Consider the following 23,454-nt stretch of genomic DNA (forward strand, 5'->3'; position numbering starts at 1 on the left):
ACGCAGATGGAGGGCAGGAAGTGATTTTCTATATTTAGGAAGCACTATAACACACTCAAAATGCCTATGTTTTGCGTCGTTTATGGTTGCTCAAATCGATCAAACCACGAGGAGTTTTTATCATGTGCCAAAAGTTGTTGTTCATAAGGGAGGAAAATACAAGAAATTGACAGAAAAATGCCTTGCAAACCTACGTCTGCGGTCGGGAGGAGCCGAATGGGAAAATGCCTCTGTGTGTGTGCAGTGATCACTTCGTCAAATGTGAGTTAATACATTATTTATGTGGCTTATAATTACATTATTCAGGTGTTTAAATACACTTATGTGGCTGTTTGTGTAACATACCAGTTTCCGAACTTTGTAAAGTCAAAGTATGTCTGTAAGACAAGTTAGTTGCTGATATCTACAGCCTCGATGGCAGGCAAATCTCTCAATTCAGTTGAAAATCGGTCCTCTTCATAACGCAAGGATCACGTCCAACATATGTTTCGGTTTTCTGTTTATATATGTCTCTTGTAATAGCGTCAAAGTAGTACAGTACGGATTTTCCCCCTTATCTTGTCCATTGCGCTCTTCACTCCTTGCCCTCCATCTGCATTCCGCGCGTCAACACAATCACGTGACTGCAAACCACCTATTCAGCGATCGCATAATCGCGTTTTTCTGGAGGTACTGATTTATTAGTAGTGTTTCCAAAGACTGGCATCACTGTTACTATCATACTTAGGGGTGGTGAAACCCCTGAAATACTGTGCTATGGGCTGCAAATTGTGTGGCTAAGTTAAAGTTTTGCCTTCTTGCTTACATTGAAGGAGGGACCCAAACGATATCAATAGAGCAGATTATTACTAATTACTTAAAAAGAAAATACTAGGTTCTTTACATAGTAGAAATCCTCCCAAAAGTGAGCCGTACCAAACCGTCCTGAGCCGTACCATGCAGTGGAAAAGCACCACTACAGAGTTTGGGTTGGGCTCTTCTGGTCTAGTAACCACAAAGAACACCCTAACTACCTGGAAAAACATTTCAATCACCTAAAACGCCCTAGTGACCACATTAAACATCCTAGCAACTACCCAGAATGCCTTAGTAATCCCATTGAACATCCAAGTAAAATGAGAACAGAGAGGAGATTGGAAGAAAAAGTAACCGAAGATAGAAAATTTAGACGGTTGTCATTCAGATTGTTATCCTCTCTTCCTCGAAACAGAACAGCTTGAGACGAGCATCCTGGCCCTTTCAGGTCTAATTAAGCCAGCATCTGCATCTCCAAACACACACACACACACACCGGCTTGATGGGCAGCCGTGACGGCGGAGTGTAAAAAGATTGAGTGACGGCGACTAGGTGGCTCTCTGCAGAACCGACAAATAATCCCCAAATCCTAAAACCAGGTGCCTGGGATGTCAAAACATATCAACATGAGCTCAGAGACAGATTAAGAGTGAAAGAAAGTGAGAAAGGCGGGGATGGACGAGGAACAAAAGGCCTTGACTCTTCTTTGCTCTAGCACGCAGGTCACACCTTCTTTGGTAGGTCAAAGACGAGCCTTACAGGAAGGCCAACTCATATCACAGAGGAAACACTGGTTAGGAATCTGAATGAAGCCACTAAAACAAAAAGAAAAGAGCGGTGGGGGAGGAATGAGCAAGGACAGAATAATAACTGTCCCCAATTCTTTATTTGGACTTAAACATGTTTTGCACTTTGGTGGCAGATTATAGCAATTTAAACAGTTATGAAAACTATGTTTTCATAAGCCCCAATTATAGTTTTCTAAATGTGTTTTTATGCAGTTAGACTCTTCACTGTTTGCAACACAGACTGTCAGTTTGTGTATTAGTGGTGGGATTTTACAGCGAATCTTTCTGTAGGTTATGTAGGTGTCTACAAATGACTCATGACTCATTCATCTGATTCGTTTAAAAGCTCTGAATCATTGTGAGTGAGTCATTGAATCACTTAACCGATTCGGTAAAAACACTAGATTATTCAGTAATACGTACTTTATTAGAATGTTGTATTAGAAATATTTTATAATATATTTTATTATATTATATACTTAAAGTAACACTATGTCGTTTTTTTCAAGACCCTTGAGATGGTACATCGACTTGAAACAGGTTGCCATAGCCTGACGGGGTCTGTATCGCTTTTATGTAAGTTGGGGTTTCAGGTAGTATCCGGAGCACAAAAAGAACTACAAAATTCGACTGCTTTACGGCTTACGTCACTTCACCCACCATTTCCTCAAATTGTCTATGGATATCGTTCATTCCAAAGCCGGTGCTGGATAAACAGCGAGTGTGTGTGCGACAGTTGGATGCGGTTGGCTAAATTATTATTGGACAGTTCAGCTTCCAAGCTGTAGGGTAAATATGTGAATAAGGTGATAGGGTGAGCGCGAACAGTAGTCTACATGTACGTATTGAAGAGAAGAAAATGGTTCGTGTTTGTGTTTCTTCCGGAAACAACGGACCATATGAGCAGTGTTGTAGTCGAGACCACCTCACTCGAGTCCGAGTCGACACCGAGACCAGAGAGAGTCGAGTCCGAGTCAAGACCGAGTCCATAGAGAGTCGAGTCCGAGTCGAGTCCGAGACCAGAGACGGTCGAGTCCGAGTCGAGACCGAGACCAGTGAGGGTTGATTACCTAATTTACTTTTATTTACTTAGAGAAATCCTTTTTTTTTTTTTACTGAATATGATCAGTTTAGGGTAAAAAGGCCACATAGTAGGTGGTGTTAAAAGTAATTTTATTACAATTTGTCATGCGCAGTTGCGCACTAGAAAATCACCAATCACTGGGCGTGTCAATCAATTTAAAGAAATATTTTATTAACATACATTAATAATCATGAAAAATATTTTTAATTGAACTCGAGTGGACTCGGGAATAATTCCGAGTCCTAAAAAAAAAAATGTTCGAGTACGAGTCAATTCCGAGTCCAAATGGACACGAGTCCATGACAAGACCAAGACCATTAAAATATGGTCTCGAGACCGAGTCCGAGACGAGTCCGAGTCTCGAGTACTACAACACTGCATATGAGATTCTGCACAGTTCAGCGCACTTGGATCGGCATTCGTAGATCGACTGGTAGAGACTATTTTTCAAAGATGGCTTCTTCCTGTATTCCCGAAGTTGACTGTATAAAATATCTTCTTATTAAACTATATGGGCACTGACAAAGTTCTCAATGCTTCGGTTTGAATGTGGACCCTTATTATGTTACCGTGTTAGTGTGGGGCTATTTTGAGCCTTGTTAGTGGTAATAGCAAGCGATTTTTATTTGTCATTGCTCTATGCCCTATGCCCTATATACTAGCATTATACTAGCGTTATAGGCTAAACTGTTTTTATAGATAAAACTATTTACATTCGGCAATCATGAAAACAAATCTAAGATAACGGTTGACTAGGTAACAATGTGTAATTAGACCAAAGGTTCATTTTGCGCCAGAGTTCTCCTTTAAAAAAAAAAAATCCTAGTATCATCCACAACAATCCATGTGCACGTTGTACAGAGGACAACACATCACTCCCGTACTAGACCGCAAAAGAACCTCCCTTTCACTGGCTCCATACATGCGGAGGTCATGACCAGCCTCCTACAGCCTTGTGTGTAAATCACCCTCTCAAAATGGTTCCACCATCTGCTGCTAACAAGCCTGGGCCGTCTGGGCGGCATGACCATGGCTTTTCAGGGCACGTTAGAGGGCATCGGGCAATAGCGGCACTACATCAAAGATCACAACACTGCACACACCGCGGCCACAGAGACTCCAGGGAGAGACTCAACAAGCGATACGATCACGGCGAGTGTTTGTATTAGCATTGAGGTGGAGTATGCTGCCAGCTTTGTGGAAAGTTTGACCAATGTAGCTTGTTTAACTTGTAATGTCTTCTACAAAGTGAAGTGAACCGAGGCCTTAAACCAAACTAAACCAAGATATTGTGTTGATTAGATGATTCATTCAAATAAAGACTCACTAAATAACCGGGGACTGTCAAAATCTGCAACCTTTAAGCGGCTTCACTGTAGGTTTTTAAATATTGGCTCATTACACAGGAAACAAATTGGAAATTACAAGTAGAATTTATTGTGATTTCGAAATTTTGATTTGTAGTTTAGAGGAATTGAATAGGTAATGGCATTCTAGGAAATGAAGTGCTACTTCTTTATAAAATTAAAGTCATTTTTAATTGTTTGTGTAACTGTAATGTAAAAAAAAAGCCCACAGTGGTCGACACATACTCAAAGTTTTCAGGGACATCACTCACAGCTTGAGTTTCTTGTGGCAAATGCTGAGCGCAGTTTGTTTGTTGAGAAACATGCTAAGTTTGAATCCAACCACAAAACTTCACTTAAGTCCAGACTGCCAATGAGTTTGACTCTGCGCCCAGATCAATGGAATCTAATTACCAAAAAGTAATGATAAAGAACAAAAGTTCCTGAGGACTTTAAATTGGTAGTGGCACCCGCTAAGTTTGTGTGTATGTCCAATATACACTCACCGGCCACTTTATTAGGTACCCATAACAGGTTGGACCCCCTTTTGCCTTCAGAACTGCCTCAATTCTTCGTGGCATAGATTCAACAAGGTGCTGGAAGCATTCCTCAGGGAGTTTGGTCCATATTGACATGATGGCATCACACAGTTGCCGCAGATTTGTCGGCTGCACATCCATGATGCGAATCTCCCGTTCCACCACATCCCAAAGATGCTCTATTGGATTGAGATCTGGTGACTGTGGAGGCCATTTGAGTACAGCGAACTCATTGTCATGTTCAAGAAACCAGTCTGAGATGATTCCAGCTTTATGACATGGCGCATTATCCTGCTGAAAGTAGCCATCAGAAGTTGGGTACATTGTGGTCATAAAGGGATGGACATGGTCAGCAACAATACTCAGGTAGGCTGTGGCGTTGCAACGATGCTCAATTGGTACCAAGGGGCCCAAAGAGTGCCAAGAAAATATTCCCCACACCATGACACCACCACCACCAGCCTGAACCGTTGATACAAGGCAGGATGGATCCATGCTTTCATGTTGTAGACGCCAAATTCTGACCCTACCATCCGAATGTCGCAGCAGAAATCGAGACTCATCAGACCAGGCCTCGTTTTTCCAATCTTCTATTGTCCAATTTCGATGAGCTTGTGCAAATTGTAGCCTCAGTTTCCTGTTCTTAGCTGAAAGGAGTGGCACCCGGTGTGGTCTTCTGCTGCTGTAGCCCATCTGCCTCAAAGTTCGACGTACTGTGCGTTCAGAGATGCTCTTCTGCCCACCTTGGTTGTAACGGGTGGTTATTTGAGTCACTGTTGCCCTTCTATCAGCTCGAACCAGTCTGGCCATTCTCCTCTGACCTCTGGCATCAACAAGGCATTTCCGCCCACAGAACTGCCGCTCACTGGATGTTTTTTCTTTTTCGGACCATTCTCTGTAAACCCTAGAGATGGTTGTGCGTGAAAATCCCAGTAGATTAGCAGTTTCTGAAATACTCAGACCAGCCCTTCTGGCACCAACAATCATGCCACGTTCAAAGTCACTCAAATCACCTTTCTTCCCCATACTGATGCTCGGTTTGAACTGCAGGAGATTGTCTTGACCATGTCTACATGCCTAAATGCACCTAATGCACCTAAATGCACCTAAAAGTTGCCGCCATGTGATTGGCTGCTTAGAAATTAAGTGTTAACAAGCAGTTGGACAGGTGTACCTAATAAAGTGGCCGGTGAGTGTATATTAGGCTTGCTGCGATAGTCGGTTACATCACTTGCCCCAACGTCGTTTAGATTGTTTTATTGTAATCAAAATAATTTCGTTCAGTTAGTGAGGAGCTGACTGACAAGAGAATGGCGGAAGATTTGGTTCCAAAGCGAAATGTAAAAGCGCCTATTTGGTGATATTTCGGATTTAAACTCAATGCAAAGAATTAGTTGTGTTTTTCTAGTTGTTTATGGAGAAAAAATAATGAGCCCAGCATTCAAGCAATTGCCACCCCCGAATTCGTGCAAATTTGAGAAAAAAAAGTGTGCATGGTATTCATAACGGAGAAAATGTCCACTGGTGCGGATCATTTTCAGTTCATTCCATATGAACTCATAATCGCAATTCATTTTTTAAATATATTAAAGTAGAAAACTAATAATATTTCACAATAGTACTGTTTTACTCTGTTTCTGATCAAATAAATACAGCTTTGGCAGGCTAAGAAACTTCTTTCAAAAACATAAAAAAATCTTAAAATTAATTTTAATTCTTACGTATAGCTTAAATGTTTATTGCTAAATGTCTTTGCTAATTTTTTTTTTGTTTTGTTCTCGAGGTATAAAAAAGGTGTGACTGAATAAGTCCCAGTGAGTCCCGGTGACCTTGCTGTTCATGCTCAACATGTGCGTCTTTGTGTTTAAACACACTCCTCGTGATCTCCCTGCATCTGAACGCATGAGTGCTGTTTGCCTATTTGCAAATGTTTGCACGTTTGTTGTGGCAAGTATTTGCCGTCTCAGTCCAGTTCGCCGGCGTAGCATGCACATTTCTCAACATGCACTGCAGCACACGAGTCCTTCATCCGTCCACACAGCCGTTTTGATCTGATAACAGCACCGCAAAGACTCAACTGGTTTCTGGCAGCTCGGTTGCCATGGTGCCCCAATGCCCACTCCCTCCCTTTGGTGAGGTTTAGCAGGGTTGAGCAGGTTTTGTTGATCCTTTTTGACCCCACAGGGTAAAACTCGCCCAGACCACCAAGCCTGCCGTGGCAAAGTTTCAAATTCTCTCTCAATTGGAGTCAAGCGTCTGGCAGCAGGCCCACGTCTTGTCCTTTCTGCCTAAAATGCTAATTACCGAGTAAAGATCAATCGCCTGAGCCCGAGATAACATCTGTGGGCAGTGAAGAGAAACACGTGGGTAATATGGAAGATCTAAAGTCGTGTTTTGTAATAACCGGCGCTATGGAAGCAACTAGGTAGTGTTGTATCGCACTGACATCCAGGGATAGTTCACATAAAAAATGAAAACTCAAGTCGTTCCTAACCTGAATGAGTTTCTTTCTTCTGCAGTTGACGGTAAATATTGAAAGACAATACTATGGAAGACAATAGCTATGTTTTCATCCAAAGTTGCGAATTTAACTTATGCGCAAGATTGTAATAGCGCATAAAACATTTACGAATAGTCAAGTCACCTTTATTTATATAGCGCTTTTTAAAATACAGATCGTTTCAAAGCAGCGTTACAGTGTTAACAGGAAAACAAAGTTTGTTTTGGCTGTACAACAGATTTAGAAGAAAAATATCGTCATAATCCAGCTTAAGTTAGTTAAGTAATGGTTCATTTCTATCATAACAGTTATTATTTTAGTTAATTTATCTATACAGCTGCGCATAAAAAATAATCATAATAAGCCGAATCGGTTTAAGCGCGATTTAATGTTTAGTAACTTTACTGACTTGAGACACTTTAATTATGATTCAACTTAGACTATGCAGTGTTATTTTACATTTGATTACTTTATTACATTATCTGAAAAGTGAATTTTCACTGGTATCTAAAATGTTGCTGTCACAAGCTCCATGGCCGGGAAAAGTATTTATGAGTTTATTACTGGCTGAGCCAGGCAGTAACGGAGTAAATTTACTTGAGTACAGTACTTAAGTACAATTTTGAGGGATCTGTACTTTACTCAAGTATCATTTTTGGGGAGTACTCATGATTTTACTTAAGTACATTTGAGAGGCAAATATTGTACTCTTTACTCCACTACATTTCTATCCATGACCATGAGTACAAGTTACTACTTCTAAAAAAAAAAAGGAAATAAGAAAAATCTCGGAAACCCTCAATTTGTTTTTTCCCTCTCAAACGTGATTGGATTGTGCAGGCACCACTGATTCAGCAATCACCTTCATCTTTCCCCTAAAGTCAACTCCATGGTCAGATTTAGATAAGAGACGAAACCATGGATGAAGACGCAGCAGGTCCGTCCCGGGAATGTGCCAACCCGTGGCCCCACCTCGCCAGACTATTTCAATTTTCTGAATTTTCAGAAATTTTCTTAAATGTTAAATAAAGCAACATGGAAACAAGATGAAAATTGCTTGATTTTACTTTTCAATTCCTTTTACATTTTCCAAGCTATTACATTAACATTTTTCATAACTCCATGTAGGAGGTTTCTGTCCATAAATGTAAGCACTGTGGCAGTAGTAATGCAATATTTAGTTATTATTTAATATTTAGTCAATTTTATTATTGAACCCTTTAGGGTTCTTTGTAACCAGGAAAAAGGTTCTATATGGAATCTTTTGGGTTCATTCATTATCATTTGATTTGTTCTTTCCGGATTAAATATTTCATATTATTGACAAACATCAAGACCCTAAAATGTATTTATGAATGCATGTGAATGATCACAAAATTCAAAATATGGGGGTTAGAAAATGTATATCATTTTATGTAGTTAATCAATATCACATGAAGAGTGCCATTTCAGTTTTTCTCCTCCAAAAATCAGCATGATTAAAATGTGATATTAACAGTTTAATAAACAATGATTTAATTTCAACTACAAATGTTGCAGAATAATGTAATATATGAATGAATAACAGCCTGTAAAGAACCTTTGAGCCAAAAGGGATCTTTCTTGTCATTATAGAACCTTTTTTTTTTTTAGCATAAAAGGTGTTTTGGAGTTGAGTAATGAACCCTATGCTTCATATATAGAACCCCAATGAACCAATTTTTTCTAAGAGTGTAGGAAATGACAAAGGTGTTACTTAATCATCAATATATAAGAACATTGTATGCATTATTTTCCCTTTGACGTCTATTTTGGTTTTGTTATGATTACAATGAACAACTAAAACGTATTCCTCGCTATGCGACTATTCCAAAGCTTTGCAAGCTTGTATAAGATGAATAAGTGGAGTACGCAGGGTTTAACAGTAGTCTCATATGACCGCAGTGGGATTGTGGGAGTTCTGCGTGTGGCAGATCCTGACAGATGAAGGTTACAGGCATTATGTAAAGAAGGGTAGCTCATTTCTGGGGACTATGTGAGGAAAATGGTGGCATTTGTCTCAATGAGGCGGTTATAAGCGCATGTAATGGCGGCCCTCGGCTCTACCCTGCATGCTAAGTGTGATCTTTAAACACAAAGGTGTCTCGCAGGGATCGAATGTCACCGAGAGTAAGAGAGACAGAGAAATGACGACGCGCACACGCCGTAAAGGTCAAATTTAGAGAAGCGAGAGATGATTGTGGGAATGATAGACTGCCGCGCATGCCAAATGATCTGAACGATATACAATTCCCTGCTTTCCTCTGTTCCTCTCATTCTTTCATCCGTCTATTCTGGCCATACAGGTGATCAGTCTTTCCCATTGTCAGAATTTATACCACCACTCTCCAGCTTCTCTTTCACAGATAAGATCCCACTTTTGGGAGCAATGACCCGGGGTTGTGTGTGTGTGTGTGTGTGTGTGTGTGTTAAAACTAACTTTTTACCACACCTGCCAATGGCCGGTAACTTATATGATAAACTCATAAATACTTTTTCCGGCCATGGAGTTTGTAACGGCAACATTTTAGATACCAGTGAAAATTCACTTTTCAGATAATGTAATAAAGTAATCAAATGTAAAATAACACTGCATAGTCTTCACTGTATAAATTAAACCGAGATGAATCCTTATTGAAGTTTCTCAAGTCAGTAAAGTTACTAAACATTAAATCGCACTTAAACCGATTCGGCTTATTACGATTATTTTTTTATGCGCAGCTTGTCAGTGACGTGCGGCTCTATAGATAAATTAACTAAATGAATAACTGTTATGACAAAAATGAACCATTACTTAAATAACGTAAGCTGGATTATGACGATATTTTTCTTCTAAATCTGCTGTGCAGCCAAAACAAACACTGTAACGCTGCTTTGAAACAATCTGTATTGTAAAAAACGCTATACTGTATAGAAATAAAGGTGACTTGACTATTCGCAAATGTTTTGTGCTATTACAATTTTGCTATCACTTAATTTTCATAGTTATTCATGCTTTTTTTGTGATTACACATCTTTTGTATTTCCGTTGGGTATGCTTGTGTACAGAAATTACGCTCTTCAGCTTTAAAACTCATCTGAATATCACATTAGCTGAGTGTGACAATCTAATTTGATTTTCCTTTGCTTTGCAGATCAGAGGGCCTGATCCACGAATGGCTCCGAAATACAACGACGTGGATCAACCGTATGCCACTGTGTCCAGGTAAGCCTGTGTTTGCGTGTGCATTTTCCCTTACACCCAGGTTTGTTTGTTCTTGTACCATATGCTGGACATATGTGGCACTGTTGGATCCGTAGAGTCAACAAAACAAGACGGAGGAAGGTGGAGGTGGTTTACACACACACACACACACACTCAGTCTAATCCTCTTTCAGCTCCCTAATTAAATCTTGAGTGTTTGCCTTCCGAGAGCTTTCCTCATCCCGGAATATTCACCTGATCTGCTCCCAAAGGACCGGGATCCAGACAGGAAGCTGGGAATGCTATCCTGGCTCACATCCCGGGATCTTAAGTGCTTTAATAATTTTTCTCCACAAACATACGCAGATATGACGTGGCTCCACTGTGGTGTCTGACAGTAGGTCATAGTGTAAGAAAAATAGTTTTGTGTGATACTAAAGGCCAGTAAAAGTCATATTTGAATCAAACTTTACTCTGATTTTAATTTAGACATTTTTAAAGCCATCAGATATGATTGTTGTGGTAAAATTTGTGGAAATGTTCACTAAAAACATGGAGAATTCTTGGTTTCTTGTAGTCTACAAACAATAAAACAACAGTTTCTCAATTTCCACTTTGTTTTTAACCCATAAACGAAGATTCTGTCATCCAGTATTTTGAAACAAGTTTTTTGTTCATACAGGAAAAAAGTCAGTGGGGTCTAATGTTGTTTGGACGCCAACGTTCTTCAAAATATGTCACACAGAAGTAAGGCAAATGTTGCGTCTCAATCAGCTCCCTAGTTCAGTAGTCAGGGCACTGGTTAGGGAGACTATTTTAAGGAACGTCTCAATCGCTAAATCTTTGCAGTGCGTGGTGGAATCCTTCGCTCCATAAAAAGTCCCACAATGCACCGTGAAACCAGGGAGAATCGCTGCTCACCATGCTCTCTTAATGGAAATTCAGAAAACCAAAACATAGCCTAAATCACACAACATATAATGATGCATGATAAGTGTTTTGAAAAATCAAACCGCTATTTCATTATTTTCCAGCATAAAAATACATCGCTAGACAGGTAGTGAACATAATCTCGCTAACATTTATAGTTAGTTTACAGCTATAGATGTACTGATGATGTAAAATGAGGATGTTGTAATGTCGCCGTAAATAGTCATCAGTGCCCCAATGTGTAGCGAGTCAGGGTCCTTAATGTTTACCAGTGCCAAATTCATGAACACGATATACTGATCCACGACCTAGAGAGCTGATTGCAGTTTTGAAACAACATGAGGGTAAGCAAATGATAACAGAATTTTCATTTTTTTGGATGAACTATCCTTTTAAGGCCAAAAAATATACTTAAGAACACACATTTCTTTCCAAAATGTGTCTGAAATCAAATCCGAATGCAAAAAGAAATATGTTGCATATTCTTGTTGATGCTAATCAACAGAAATGGGCATTAGCATTGTAACTTGGTTCGTTGTTATGGGAAGGAGGCGGTGGGAACCGGCAAACATTCCCAAAATTTTAAAAACAAAATAAAACAAAAACAAAAGCAAGACAACAGCCTCTCGAAGGACGACTGCTGTCACATAATAAAACATAAACAGCAAAACATAAATCCAGGCCTGGTCCTCTCTCACCCTTCACTGTCGCCGCTCCTCCTTTATGCCTTTGCTCCTCCGTGAGAGATGCGAGACCGGTGCGTCGTGCAGATGTCGCTCATTATCAATCACACCACTGTCCTGCTCGCCACATACATCAACTTAGTTTTCTCACGCAAGTTAGTTAAAACTGCATTTTGAAATCTTCTGCACTTAAATGCTAAGAGATCTGTTTTTATAAAAACAAGAAGTACCATGATATTTTTTATTTTGTCAAACAATGCAATGCTTTGAAGTATCTTAGTAGGGATGCTAGTGGTAAGTAAATATGACAATCGTTCAGTAAATTGGTATATGTTAGCACTATACTATGGTACTACCACAATCTGTAGTTAAACCATGCAAATTACATAGATTTGGACCCTTTAGTCGTTTTGAAATCCACCCAAAGCCACATCAAAGCATATTTTCTAGAACTTAGACCTGCAAAACACCTACAAATGAGACATCAGAGCAAGTTGGACAAAGTTTTCCTTACTTATAAAATCATTTGTTTTGACTTTTCTTAGGCTCCACATCTTGTTTTGATATTTCCCCCCAAAATAAACTCCCACCTCAGCCCTCCTGCGGCTCCCAGCTCTCCCCGAAGCCCCGCTGTATTCATAAGTGCGGACTATTTAAATGAAATGAAATACATTTTTCAGGGCTGAACTTTGTGCTGTGGTTCCCTCAGGGTGCTCATTCAGGCCCATTTCCTTTCAAATGACTGCGCTCCCTTACATTAGCATATATTTCCCAGTGCGCGGTTTCTCCTGCTCTCTCTCTCTCTCTCTTGCTCTCCCAGTGTGTGTATGTGTGACTCAGTAGAAGCAAAAGTGCTTGTTTCTGTCTTTTCTAAAAGTTCCTTAAGGCTGAAACCGATCACATCAAACAGTATGTCACATCACTCTTGTCACAGAGAGCAATTTTATACTGTGTTCCTCTATAGGAGCCATAATGCAGTAGTCACACACAATCACTCAGTTTGCTGCAGGCCTGAGGCTGGGCGATGTGGTGTAGTGGTTAAAGCTCAGAGCTGGTAAGCAGAAGGTTGCTGGTTTGAATCCCAAATGAAACTAACCGTGAGCCATCACTATTGTTCATGGCGCTAGTCAGCGGAAAGCGGACAACATTGTGAAATTTCCACTTCGTTCTCATCCCAAGGCGTCATATACTGACGCATTTGACATTTCGTCTACATACAACGCACATGGCGTCAGTATGAGACGCAGATATCTATGGGCCACAAGCCGCCTCCTAGTGGTCTAACCCTAACCCTACCCCAGACCTAAACCTACCCATAACCAAACAAAGCTCTGTGTGTGTTATATTGAAGCTAAAGGGTGCCATGTGCGTTGGATTTAGATGAAATTTCAAAAGCATCAATACATGACGCCCTAGGATGATAACGTGTTGGAAATTTCCACTCCGTTCTATGTTACATTTTTGTTTAAAATGTTTCCTTTTAAATGGATTTTATGTCATTCTCACACACAATAACTAGTAGTCAAGTTTCGAAAAGTTTATTATATCTATAAAGTAATTTAACATTACATGTTTTTACAGCATTGCCGTATTTTGTCACTTTACTAAAAGTGCCATTCTGTTTGTTCTTTGCAAGATTAAACCTGAAGATACTGAACCTAAAGGCATAAGGATGTTCATCCTGATTGGTCGGCTTTTATCAGGCATATCTGGTGACGGAACTTACCGAACATCTGAAACAATGTGTGTGTCTGTGTTCTGGGCTAAATGCACTCGTTGTATGTGCGTAGCTACACATGTTGGTATTTTGACCAGCTGAGAACTCAAGCGTCAGCTAAATGAATAAATGTAAATGCATCAGAGTTCATTTTAATTGAAGCAAACATGCCAAGTGTGAACACACCCTAAGTTTTGCTGTGTTGTTTACACTGTATAGCATTTAATTTAATATAAAACAATATATTTTCCTGTACTATATAAACACATCCAATACAGGTTAGCTTTACTGCTTTCGCATAACCCTTGTCACTATATGGGAATACACTTAAGAAATGCTTTGCGTCTGAGGTAATTCCATTTGCATACAAAAGAATGGTTTCCGTTGGCGATTAACCTCAGCAGGAGGTGGATTAGGGTGAAGAGCTCTTTCTCAGCAGACTCGCCGGCTAATCGGTCTTAACCCTGCATTTGATTGGATAAAGATCAGCCAGAGGCAGGAGGTTACACAACGCCACTGTTGTCTGCAAACAGAGGCTGAGAACAGACTCCACCGAGTACAGTTTGGACCTTTACCATCTCAGCATGCGTTTCAAATTAGCTCATTTGAAACAATAGTTTCCCTGAAACCAAATCATTCAAATTAAAGGAAAGGCTCCATTTAGCTGGAACAGACAACAGAGCCGTCAAGAAAGCCACCAGTTGCGCGACTGCCAATAAAAGCAGCCCTCCTGAACACATCCAGCTCTGCTAGAGAGCATGCAGTGAAATTGTGATTAAGAAGTATTCGTTTATTTAAGATGGCGAGGTTCTGCCTCTATGGAAAGGATGTTTTGATTCAGATTATCAGGAAGGAGTGTGCTTTTCTTTGTTCATTCATCTTGGCAACAGAAACCACTATTACTTCTTTTCATTCTCATGACATCTCTCTCCACTTTATATTGCGTTTTGGCTGCGGCTTTGCTTCCAAGTAAATAAAGCGCAGTGACTGTGCTCTGCTTTAACATTGTTTGCCTTGAAACACAGGAGCCGTAATGAAATCAGTGTTTGGAAATGAAACTCTTATTTTGTTTTCTGCCTCCATCAGCTCCTGTTTTCCCTACGGTCTTAATGTCTGGAACTTGTGCCATAGATTAAATACAGTAAATCTAACCAATTCTACAAACATAATTGGCTATAGATTTATATAGTCTGACATATAGGTAGATAGACACTGAATCTGTCTGTCTGTCTCTCTGTGTCTGTTTATGTGTCAAATTATCTATCTGTACACTCTATAAATGCTGGGTTGTTTTAACCCAACTTTGGGTCAAATATGGACAAACCCAAATGTTGGGTTAAAAATGTAATTAAAAAATTTAACCCAGCAATTTTTTAGAGTGTATATATCTGTCGATTCAGTAAGAGGGATTGTCATCTATCTGTCTGTCTATCTATTAGAGGTTGACTGATTCATCGGTTTTGCCGATATATCGGTACCGATAGTTGATTGGTGGAGCTATCGTTATCGGCAAAAATCCACACCGATAGTTTTTCCGGGTTGCGTCCGTTGCTGTTTGCATCTGCTGCTGACTCTTTGGATTTATATGAAATGGTAACACTTTACAATAAGATTCAATTTTTAGCATTAACTGTGGTTAATGCGTGTTATAGAAGACAGTTGTTCACTGTTTGGTAATTTCAACATTTAGTAATAATTTTTTTTTCAAGCTTACAATGAAAAAGTGTACAACATAAGACAATAATCCAAGAACAGAATAATTGAAGAAAAATTCACCGCTGCTTGAAAAGGAGTGGGATGAAGTTTTAATTTGAGTTTTAATTTTTTATTTGATCTGTTATTTCCTTAGTTAATGTACTATAAACTAACATGAACGATCAAGATACAGTTGTATTGCTCAAATAATAATGCATGCAGTAAAACTGTATATTGTATATAGGATGCATAGTTCATAAAAGCTATACTATATCCTTGTTAACAAATGGGACTTACAAAGTGTTGCCTATGAAATTTACAAATGTTTCTATATGGTTATAGCTAAAAAAACACATATTTTACCCTTTAATATTTTAATGTTTAAATTATTTTCTGTAGAACATTTTTATATTTAGCACATTTCAGTTCAGCACTGTTTTACTGTGTTAGTGTTAGTTTGTTTTTAATCCAGTATTCATTAAAAATATCGGTTGAATGATCGGTTATCGGCATGCATGGTCAAACCTAAATATCGGTATTGGTAAAATCCACTATCGGTCGACCTCTACTATCTATTTAGCACATTTCAGTTCAGCACTGTTTTACTTGGAGTGTTAGTTTGTTTTTAATCCAGTATTCATTAAAAATATCGGTTGAATAATCAGTTATTGGCATGCATGGTCAAACCTAAATATCGGTATCGGTAAAATCCACTATCGGTCGACCTCTACTATCTATTTAGCACATTTCAGTTCAACACTGTTTTACTTGGAGTGTTAGTTTGTTTTTAATCCAGTATTCATTAAAAATATCGGTTGAATAATCGGTTATCGGCATGCATGGTTAAACCTAAATATCGGTAAAATCCACTATCGGTCGACCTCTACTATCTAAATTTATATATCTGTTCATTCAGATATCTATCTATCTATAATCTGTCTGTATGTATATCATTTGTTCTATCTATCTGTCTGTTTATAAATCTATCCATCTACGTACAAACTGTAATTTCCTGATCTTGTTTTTGTTGTGTTTTATTGTTCAGTCAGTCCATTAATCTATTCTCACTCATTGACTGGTCATAATTTCATCCTGTTACTTATGATTCAACACACCCTCCTTTGTTCGCCCTCACCCACCAGCTGTTTGGCATTGTGTGTGCACGTCAGTCTCTGGGGGAAGACACAGGAGTCGAGGTCAAATTAGGAGCCAAGAGAAGAATTTCCTTCCGAACGTCTTGGGCAGGTGCAGGGAGCTCATGCTAACAGATTCCTCCCTTGTCGTAAGACGGAAAATATGTCCGCGGACGCGGCTCACTCGCACGCGGGTTTCTTCGAGTGTTGATTAGTGCTAGTGTGAGAGTGATAGATTGCAGGATGTCATTACTTTGTTTTTTTGCTCTTGTATGTTAAATCACACCGCCTACCGCAGGCTGTAGTGTCTTTCACACACAAACGCAGGCATGTTCACTCCCAAACGTGTCCCTGTGTTCTCCATCGCATTATTAATGTGAATTCAAAGTTGGTCAAATAAGCACATGTGGTGCTTTAACACACACAAACATGACCTTTATCATAACAGCACGTCCATCTCTTACCCATACATGCACGTGCTGGTCCATCGATCTCAAACACATGTGCTTATTCATACACTCCCTCTCACACACATCATTACGAACACTTGCACACATCTGGCCATCACGCACACACACAAACCCGTTTGCTCGCTCAGCTGTGACCCTAAGCCTCTGGGCTTACTTTAGGTCACTGGATCACGGGGTCAGTTGTAGGGTATGGCTGTAGTGTTCGCTCACGCTAGAGTTGGTGTCCGTCCCAGCATCTGTGTGTAAGTCTGCTTTAATCCTCCTCAGCTGCCAGCATACAGTCTATAACCCACGGCATTTCTCATTATGGCTAATCTAGCACGCTAGCCCACTGTATATATCTCACGGTATAGTGGCCATGAAGTATGTGTAATGTATTCCAGTCTAAATGGGGTATACATATATTCTAGTGTATATGAGGTATATATCATTTATTGTACACTAATTTACACAAATATTCTAGTGTACAGGCTATAAATTATATATAGTTGACTAAATGGGCATATATTTGTTTGAGGAAATACATGCATGTGAAATATTCTAGTGTAAATGGGGTATAGATGTATTCTTACCTTAATGATATATGCAGTTACATTTCAGATATTTTTGTGGGTTATATGTCATAACTAAATTGACTCTAATATATTATAGTGTACATGGTGTACAGTAGGTGTCAAATGATAGTGTATATGAGGTATATATATTTTTTATCATATGTTCTAGTTTAAATGATTTATCGTAGGAAGTATATATCATTCTACAGTACTTAAGATAAATATAACATAAATATGATTTTCTAGTATACATCTATAAATCATTAATGCTTATTTTTTTAATATCTAGTATATTGTATGTGAGTTATTTATCAGTTGTTCAAATGTGTATAAGTTTCATATTCTAGTGTAAGTTGGGTATTTATATTTAATAAATTGAATCCTTTAAGTTAAAAGTGATCTAAATGTTCATACTGTATATCCCCTTGATGAGGCAGTTGGTAGAAATAGTCAAATTAGGTCTATACTATATATATATATATATATATATATATATATATATATATATATATATATATATATATAATATTAATGTCCAGCTACTAAAAATGTTTAGATTTGATATATATATATATTAATGTCCAGCTACTAAAAATGTTTATATATATATATATATATATATATATATATATATATATATATATATATATATATATATATATATATATAATATTAAATATAATAATTATATTACAGATTATATTATTAAATATAATAATAATTATTAAATATATTATTTAATATTATATATATATATAGTTCATGCAAACAGCTTTATATATAAAGTGAATTGTAAAGATTTAAGGATGCATTCCCTGAGGTCTCACAAATGTTTATTCCTGTAGAATCATCCTGCAATTATTACTTATTAGTTTTCTGTAAATCACTCATCATAGAAGCATTTGTGTTCGACAGTCGTTCCGAAAGAACAAAATGAAACTACGTTTGGTAGTCTAGAGTCTTTAGTCTGGCTATGTTTGGCCTTTATCTGTCTCAAGTGTTTAAACGAACACACACACTGCGTTTAGGGTTAAGACTGCAGTATTTCTGTTTCAGTTGTTCTTGGGTGGTCAGAGCTGACAGACACACTACACACGCTGCCGACGGATCATAGCCACACACACACCACAGTACAGTGCACAGTCTACACACACTTCTTTGTTTGTAACTAACTTTGGCAGGTGAAATGGTGAACGGACTACAGTCACGCTTTAGAGCGAACTATATTAAACATCAACTGCTGAATGCATGAAACCTTCACACGCGTGTTCTGACATAAAGGCTGCCGCTCCGCCTGTGTTCGTTTATTTAGAGCCCTTGTGGAGCTTGATGGATCGTAGATGCATGTAATGTAGGTCGTAACCCTGAAAATATTAAGAATGCAAATGCATGTTTTTTTTTTTTTTTTTTGTATAATACAGCATCCATTACCCTTCTATCTATAGATGGCCTCCATTTATTCATGCAGTTTTGTAAAGACCCCTGCTTAATGCTCTTTATTTCTTTGGTCCTGATGTAGCCGCTGCTTTTATCCTGTTTGGCTTCATTTCCCAGACTGCATACTTTCGTGTGTTTTTTTTTCATGTATTATTCACAAGACACATTTACTTTAAAAATGATAAGTAGTACAACCTATTTTTGCAAATCAGCTCTCTTTGAGTTAATGTAAATGTTTAATTTGCAGGAAGTTTACACATTAAGTATTCCAGTTGTAGAGTTTACCTTCTTCCTAATGATTTTGCTGATGAGCGAACCCAACCTGTAAAAAGACCGAATAATACGTCTTTGGCTGAAACCCAACAGCCAGACCCTGTTGTGTTCACTAGTATGGAATGATGGTTTGTTGGTTTCCTTGCAAGGCTTCTTAACTAGCTTAACCTGCAAAACTTTGAGAAACCAGCTTCAAAAGAAGCATGCTGGTTGGCAAATTTCGCTTGGGAGTGTCATTGGTTATGTTGGTCGGCCAGTTAGACCATGAAAATTTCCGTCATTTACTCGCCCTCCTGTTTTTACAAACTCGTATGCTTTTTTATTTACGCCATGGAACAAATACTGAGAATTTTAAAACCCTCACCACATTCGTCAAGCTCCAGAAAAGGCAAGAAACAACTCCAAGTAGTCAAGTACTCAAAAACAAGTAGTCATATTTGATTATAAATCACGTTATGACTATATTTCAAGTCATATGATAGTCTTGTGATGAACAAATGAAAATTTAAGTCATTATCCTTCCACTTTTCCACAGCAAAAATGGGGCGAGAGTGCACTTGAATTTGACTGAAGTCAAATAATTAAAGGTACAATATGCAAGATTGTTTCGCCACCAGGGGTCGCAAACCTCTTACAATAACAAAGGTGTACATTAATGACGTATATTCTGCATTAAGCGGAATTATGGATCTTGTCGTCAAGCTGATGGATCTTTAATGGATGAGTTAATACAGTGATGTTTTTAACATGACTGGAGTAATGAAGCACACTCAACGCGAGTCCCACGGATATACATGGAATAAGGACATTTAATTGTACTGAACTAGACGCTGAGACACAGGTCAGTTTATTAGAGGAATTAAACTTGAGGTAACGCAGCGCTGCTTCACTTGCTCTAACAGTTTCACTAACACACTAAGCGGCATTTGTGCGTGTTGAATGTTAGTTTGTTGGCTGTATGGGACTAAGCTGGATCAACATTAGAGAATAACATACAGATCATATTCTAACTTTTCATCATGTTGAACTATACAACATTGATTGGTTTTATATACAGTACATTGATTTGTTCACCTGTTTGCTAAGTCGAAGTTAGCCGCGGATGTCGAGCTCTCGGTATCTGGAAAGATGTTGATCTTCATTCTAGTCCTCTTTTTGTCTCAAAGTCTGCTTGCCATGGTCCATAATGTTTGAACAAAACCCTGCTAGGGACGCTCACGCTGTTGGGCACGCATAACAGGCATAACCGACCCAGTTGTCCACGTCTGTCGCCATGGTTACTATTGCAGTACGAGGTCAAACCTGGCGGAAACCGAGGGTAACGCGGATATGACGTCATTGACCGGCGACTCCTCACCCCTGCTCACACGCCCCGTTTCCTTGGTTAAAAATCGCAATTTTCTCACGATTTACAAATAGTTGGAAACATTTGGGATATTGTAAGTAATCAACTAAACAAAATATATAACATTGGCCCTGTGTTTTTTTTTATATATTTAACTGCAAAAATCCTGCATATTGTACCTATAAGTAATCGTAAAGTCATAAGACTTCCAATGTATGAAATAACATTTATGCAATTTGTCAATTTATTGTTTTGTATTCCATAGAAAAAAAACAACAACATTATGGTGGGTAAATACATTTTTGACCAAACGATTCCTCTAAAAATCTTAGCCTTACTAGTTCCTTCATTAATAACAATGGCTTCGGTTTTCCAGGAGGATGCCCATGGAGGACTACCCGAACCAGAGAGACATCGGCCATTACCCGAACCCCATCTACGAGACCCATCGAGACGACTATCCTTCACGCTCTCCCCGGTTGCCCGTACCCAGACCCACGGAGGCCACGGGAGGTGACTACCCTTCATATCCAGCGCAACAGAGGGGTCCCATGAGGTACGATATCCCACCCTCGTCCAACCCAGGTGCCAGAGGACCACCGCGATATGAAACGCTAAACCAGGGGAACTATCGGACGGCCAGTCCTGATCGCTACGGGTCATACGGAGACGAACAATACCAAGATCCCCGGCAGAAAAACCCAATCGGAGCTGTCTAGAGGAGGAGGAAGTAGGTTTGTGCTGAAAAGGCAAGTGGTTGTGTAAAGTAGGTAATGTTGGACACTGAAGGAACAATCTAATGAATTTTTTAGACTTATGAGAAGAAAAAGCTAATAAAATTGGCTTGGAGTAGCCATCGATTACTGATTAATTAATAAACTTTGTGAATTTTTATTATTATTATTATTAAATGTCAGCCATTTTTCCTCTTAAATAGCAGGATGGGATGTGTGTATTGCTCAGTTTCTGGACATCAACTCAATTTTACGCCAGTCAGTTAAGTTTGAATTGTACAGCTTTACGAAGCATTTAGGGTTGTATGTACATTTTGCATGTGTTTAATTCATGACACCACACAAATGTGGATATGATGGTCTGCTGTGGTTCGTATGGCCATTTATGCCCCTAGTTGTACCATTCGTTTTGTTGATGATGTCATTGGTAGCTTCTAATTATGCTACGATTTTTCCAGAGTTGTCTGTTTATGTATCGGGTGCCTTATGCTAAATCGAGAAGGTTTTAAGTCTGAAGAAATTTACCATCAGTTTACTTATTTTGTGGTTGAAGAATGTTTTTTCTTTTAGATTTTTATTGCATTTTGTTGCCTTTGCAGGAACCTTGTCATCCTACAACACTTCAGTTAACGTGAATCAATCCTAAAGTGTTTTTGTGCAATGTTTAAGGGTAATATTCTCTTTCTATCCCTTCCTCCTTGATTAATTTTTGTTAAACTTTTCTGGGATCCAAAAACAAGGAAAAGGGCGAGGTAACACAAATGTCTGATCTGATCTCAGTCTCGAACAACTGTTTTGACTTTTATCTTAGGTTTGAGATTTTAACGTTCCTGGCATCTGTTTTATCGTAGTGTGAAACGCTGCCCCCTAGGCGCAGTACAACTTGTTTCGTAAAATCTGTTTATGTAGTTAAAAGACACATTACCAGGAAATACAGGATCCCGTACGAACCAACTTCGAAAACAAACGTAATGAATTTTTGCACCTACTTTATATTCAGTTTTGCACATTTAATGCCTGAGTGAAGTGGTTTGCAGTAAAATGGATGGATTGAAACTGGAGATGCTGAGAACATGCAGAATACAGTACATGACTTTTTTTTTTATCTTGTACACATGCTACTCATAAATCAACTTAATACTATGTATGGATATTCAATCGATGTTCAATCTTGTGTCGGTCTCGTCACTGAAAAGATAATATTTTTTATATCACATTTTTTTCAAAAATCTATCTTTGTGTTTATTTTTTATTCTACTGGAATTTTTATTCTATTTTAATGTTTTAATTTAATCTTTTAATATATGTTTTTCTTTATTGACGGCATTTAAATGATTTTTTTTTTTCAATTTATTATAAACTCAACAGAAGAGAAAATATTGTGCATTTTTCTTATTTAGTCTTTATTTGTAAAAAATAAATTAGGTTTTTTTTTTTTTTTTTGCTCTTATATTTTTATAAAAATCAAGATGCTGGTCTGCATAACTTTCGGTCTGTTTTTATTTTTTAAAGCGGTGCAAATGTTGTATTAAATGGGAATAAATGTGTGTCACTACACACGAGATTTACCAAAAATGAATCTAGATGTTATTGGCCTCAATTTTGCGGCAAATAAAATGGTTGTGACATCAGTTACGAATGGTTACGACATTTTGGTACCTTATTTGTTTATTTTAAATCAAATATTGTATGTTTATTTGTAAATAAAATGGTGTTTTGGTTTATGACAGATTGATAATGACCTCAGTTATGATTACATCCCTCAGTGAAGCTGTTTCGTGTTCACTGTTCTATTGTACAGTCGTATAGCTTCAAATTCATAATGATGACTGAGTGAACATACTTATCTAACATTACTGATAATTACTCCAGCTGATTAGTTCTAATTCATCCTCTACCAATTAAGCTACAGAGGGCTGCGCTGAAGTTATTAGGGTCTAATGGACCTATTTGGAAATCTTGCTGATAAGGAAATTGGCATTAAAGTGTTTGCATATATCTGGGCAGAATTTCAGTTTAATTAACCCGTGGATGAGGAGAGAGAGAGATGTTAGGTGGGAATAATGCATTGTGAGAGCAACAAAAGGTTGATCAAATCTGAAAAGAGAGAAAAGAACTGTATCTCTTGTGTGATGATGTCAGTTTAATCTTCATTATTTAGGGACAGGACGGGACCACCACGTGTGGATATCAGGATCTGCCTTATGTTCTGCACTCCTTCTCCAACA

The 23,454-nt window shown here is 38.4% G+C and overlaps 1 protein-coding gene across 2 annotated transcripts in view; it reads left to right on the forward strand.

The window, feature by feature from the left end:
- Positions 1–22,942, forward strand: part of pard3ba (par-3 family cell polarity regulator beta a) — a 178,028-nt gene extending 155,086 nt beyond the window's left edge. For both annotated transcript variants that reach the window (XM_039648339.2, XM_039648340.2), the window contains 2 exons: positions 10,206–10,276; positions 20,869–22,942. In XM_039648339.2, coding sequence (XP_039504273.2) covers positions 10,206–10,276; positions 20,869–21,211 — 414 coding nt within the window. In that variant the 3' untranslated portion in view covers positions 21,212–22,942. The remainder of the gene's footprint in view (positions 1–10,205; positions 10,277–20,868) is intronic.
- Positions 22,943–23,454: the final 512 nt, after the last annotated feature.

The sequence above is a fragment of the Pimephales promelas genome, chromosome 6 (genome assembly GCF_988280905.1).
Source record: "Pimephales promelas chromosome 6, fPimPro1.hap1.1, whole genome shotgun sequence".
In the NCBI taxonomy this organism is placed as follows: Eukaryota; Metazoa; Chordata; class Actinopteri; order Cypriniformes; family Leuciscidae; genus Pimephales; species Pimephales promelas.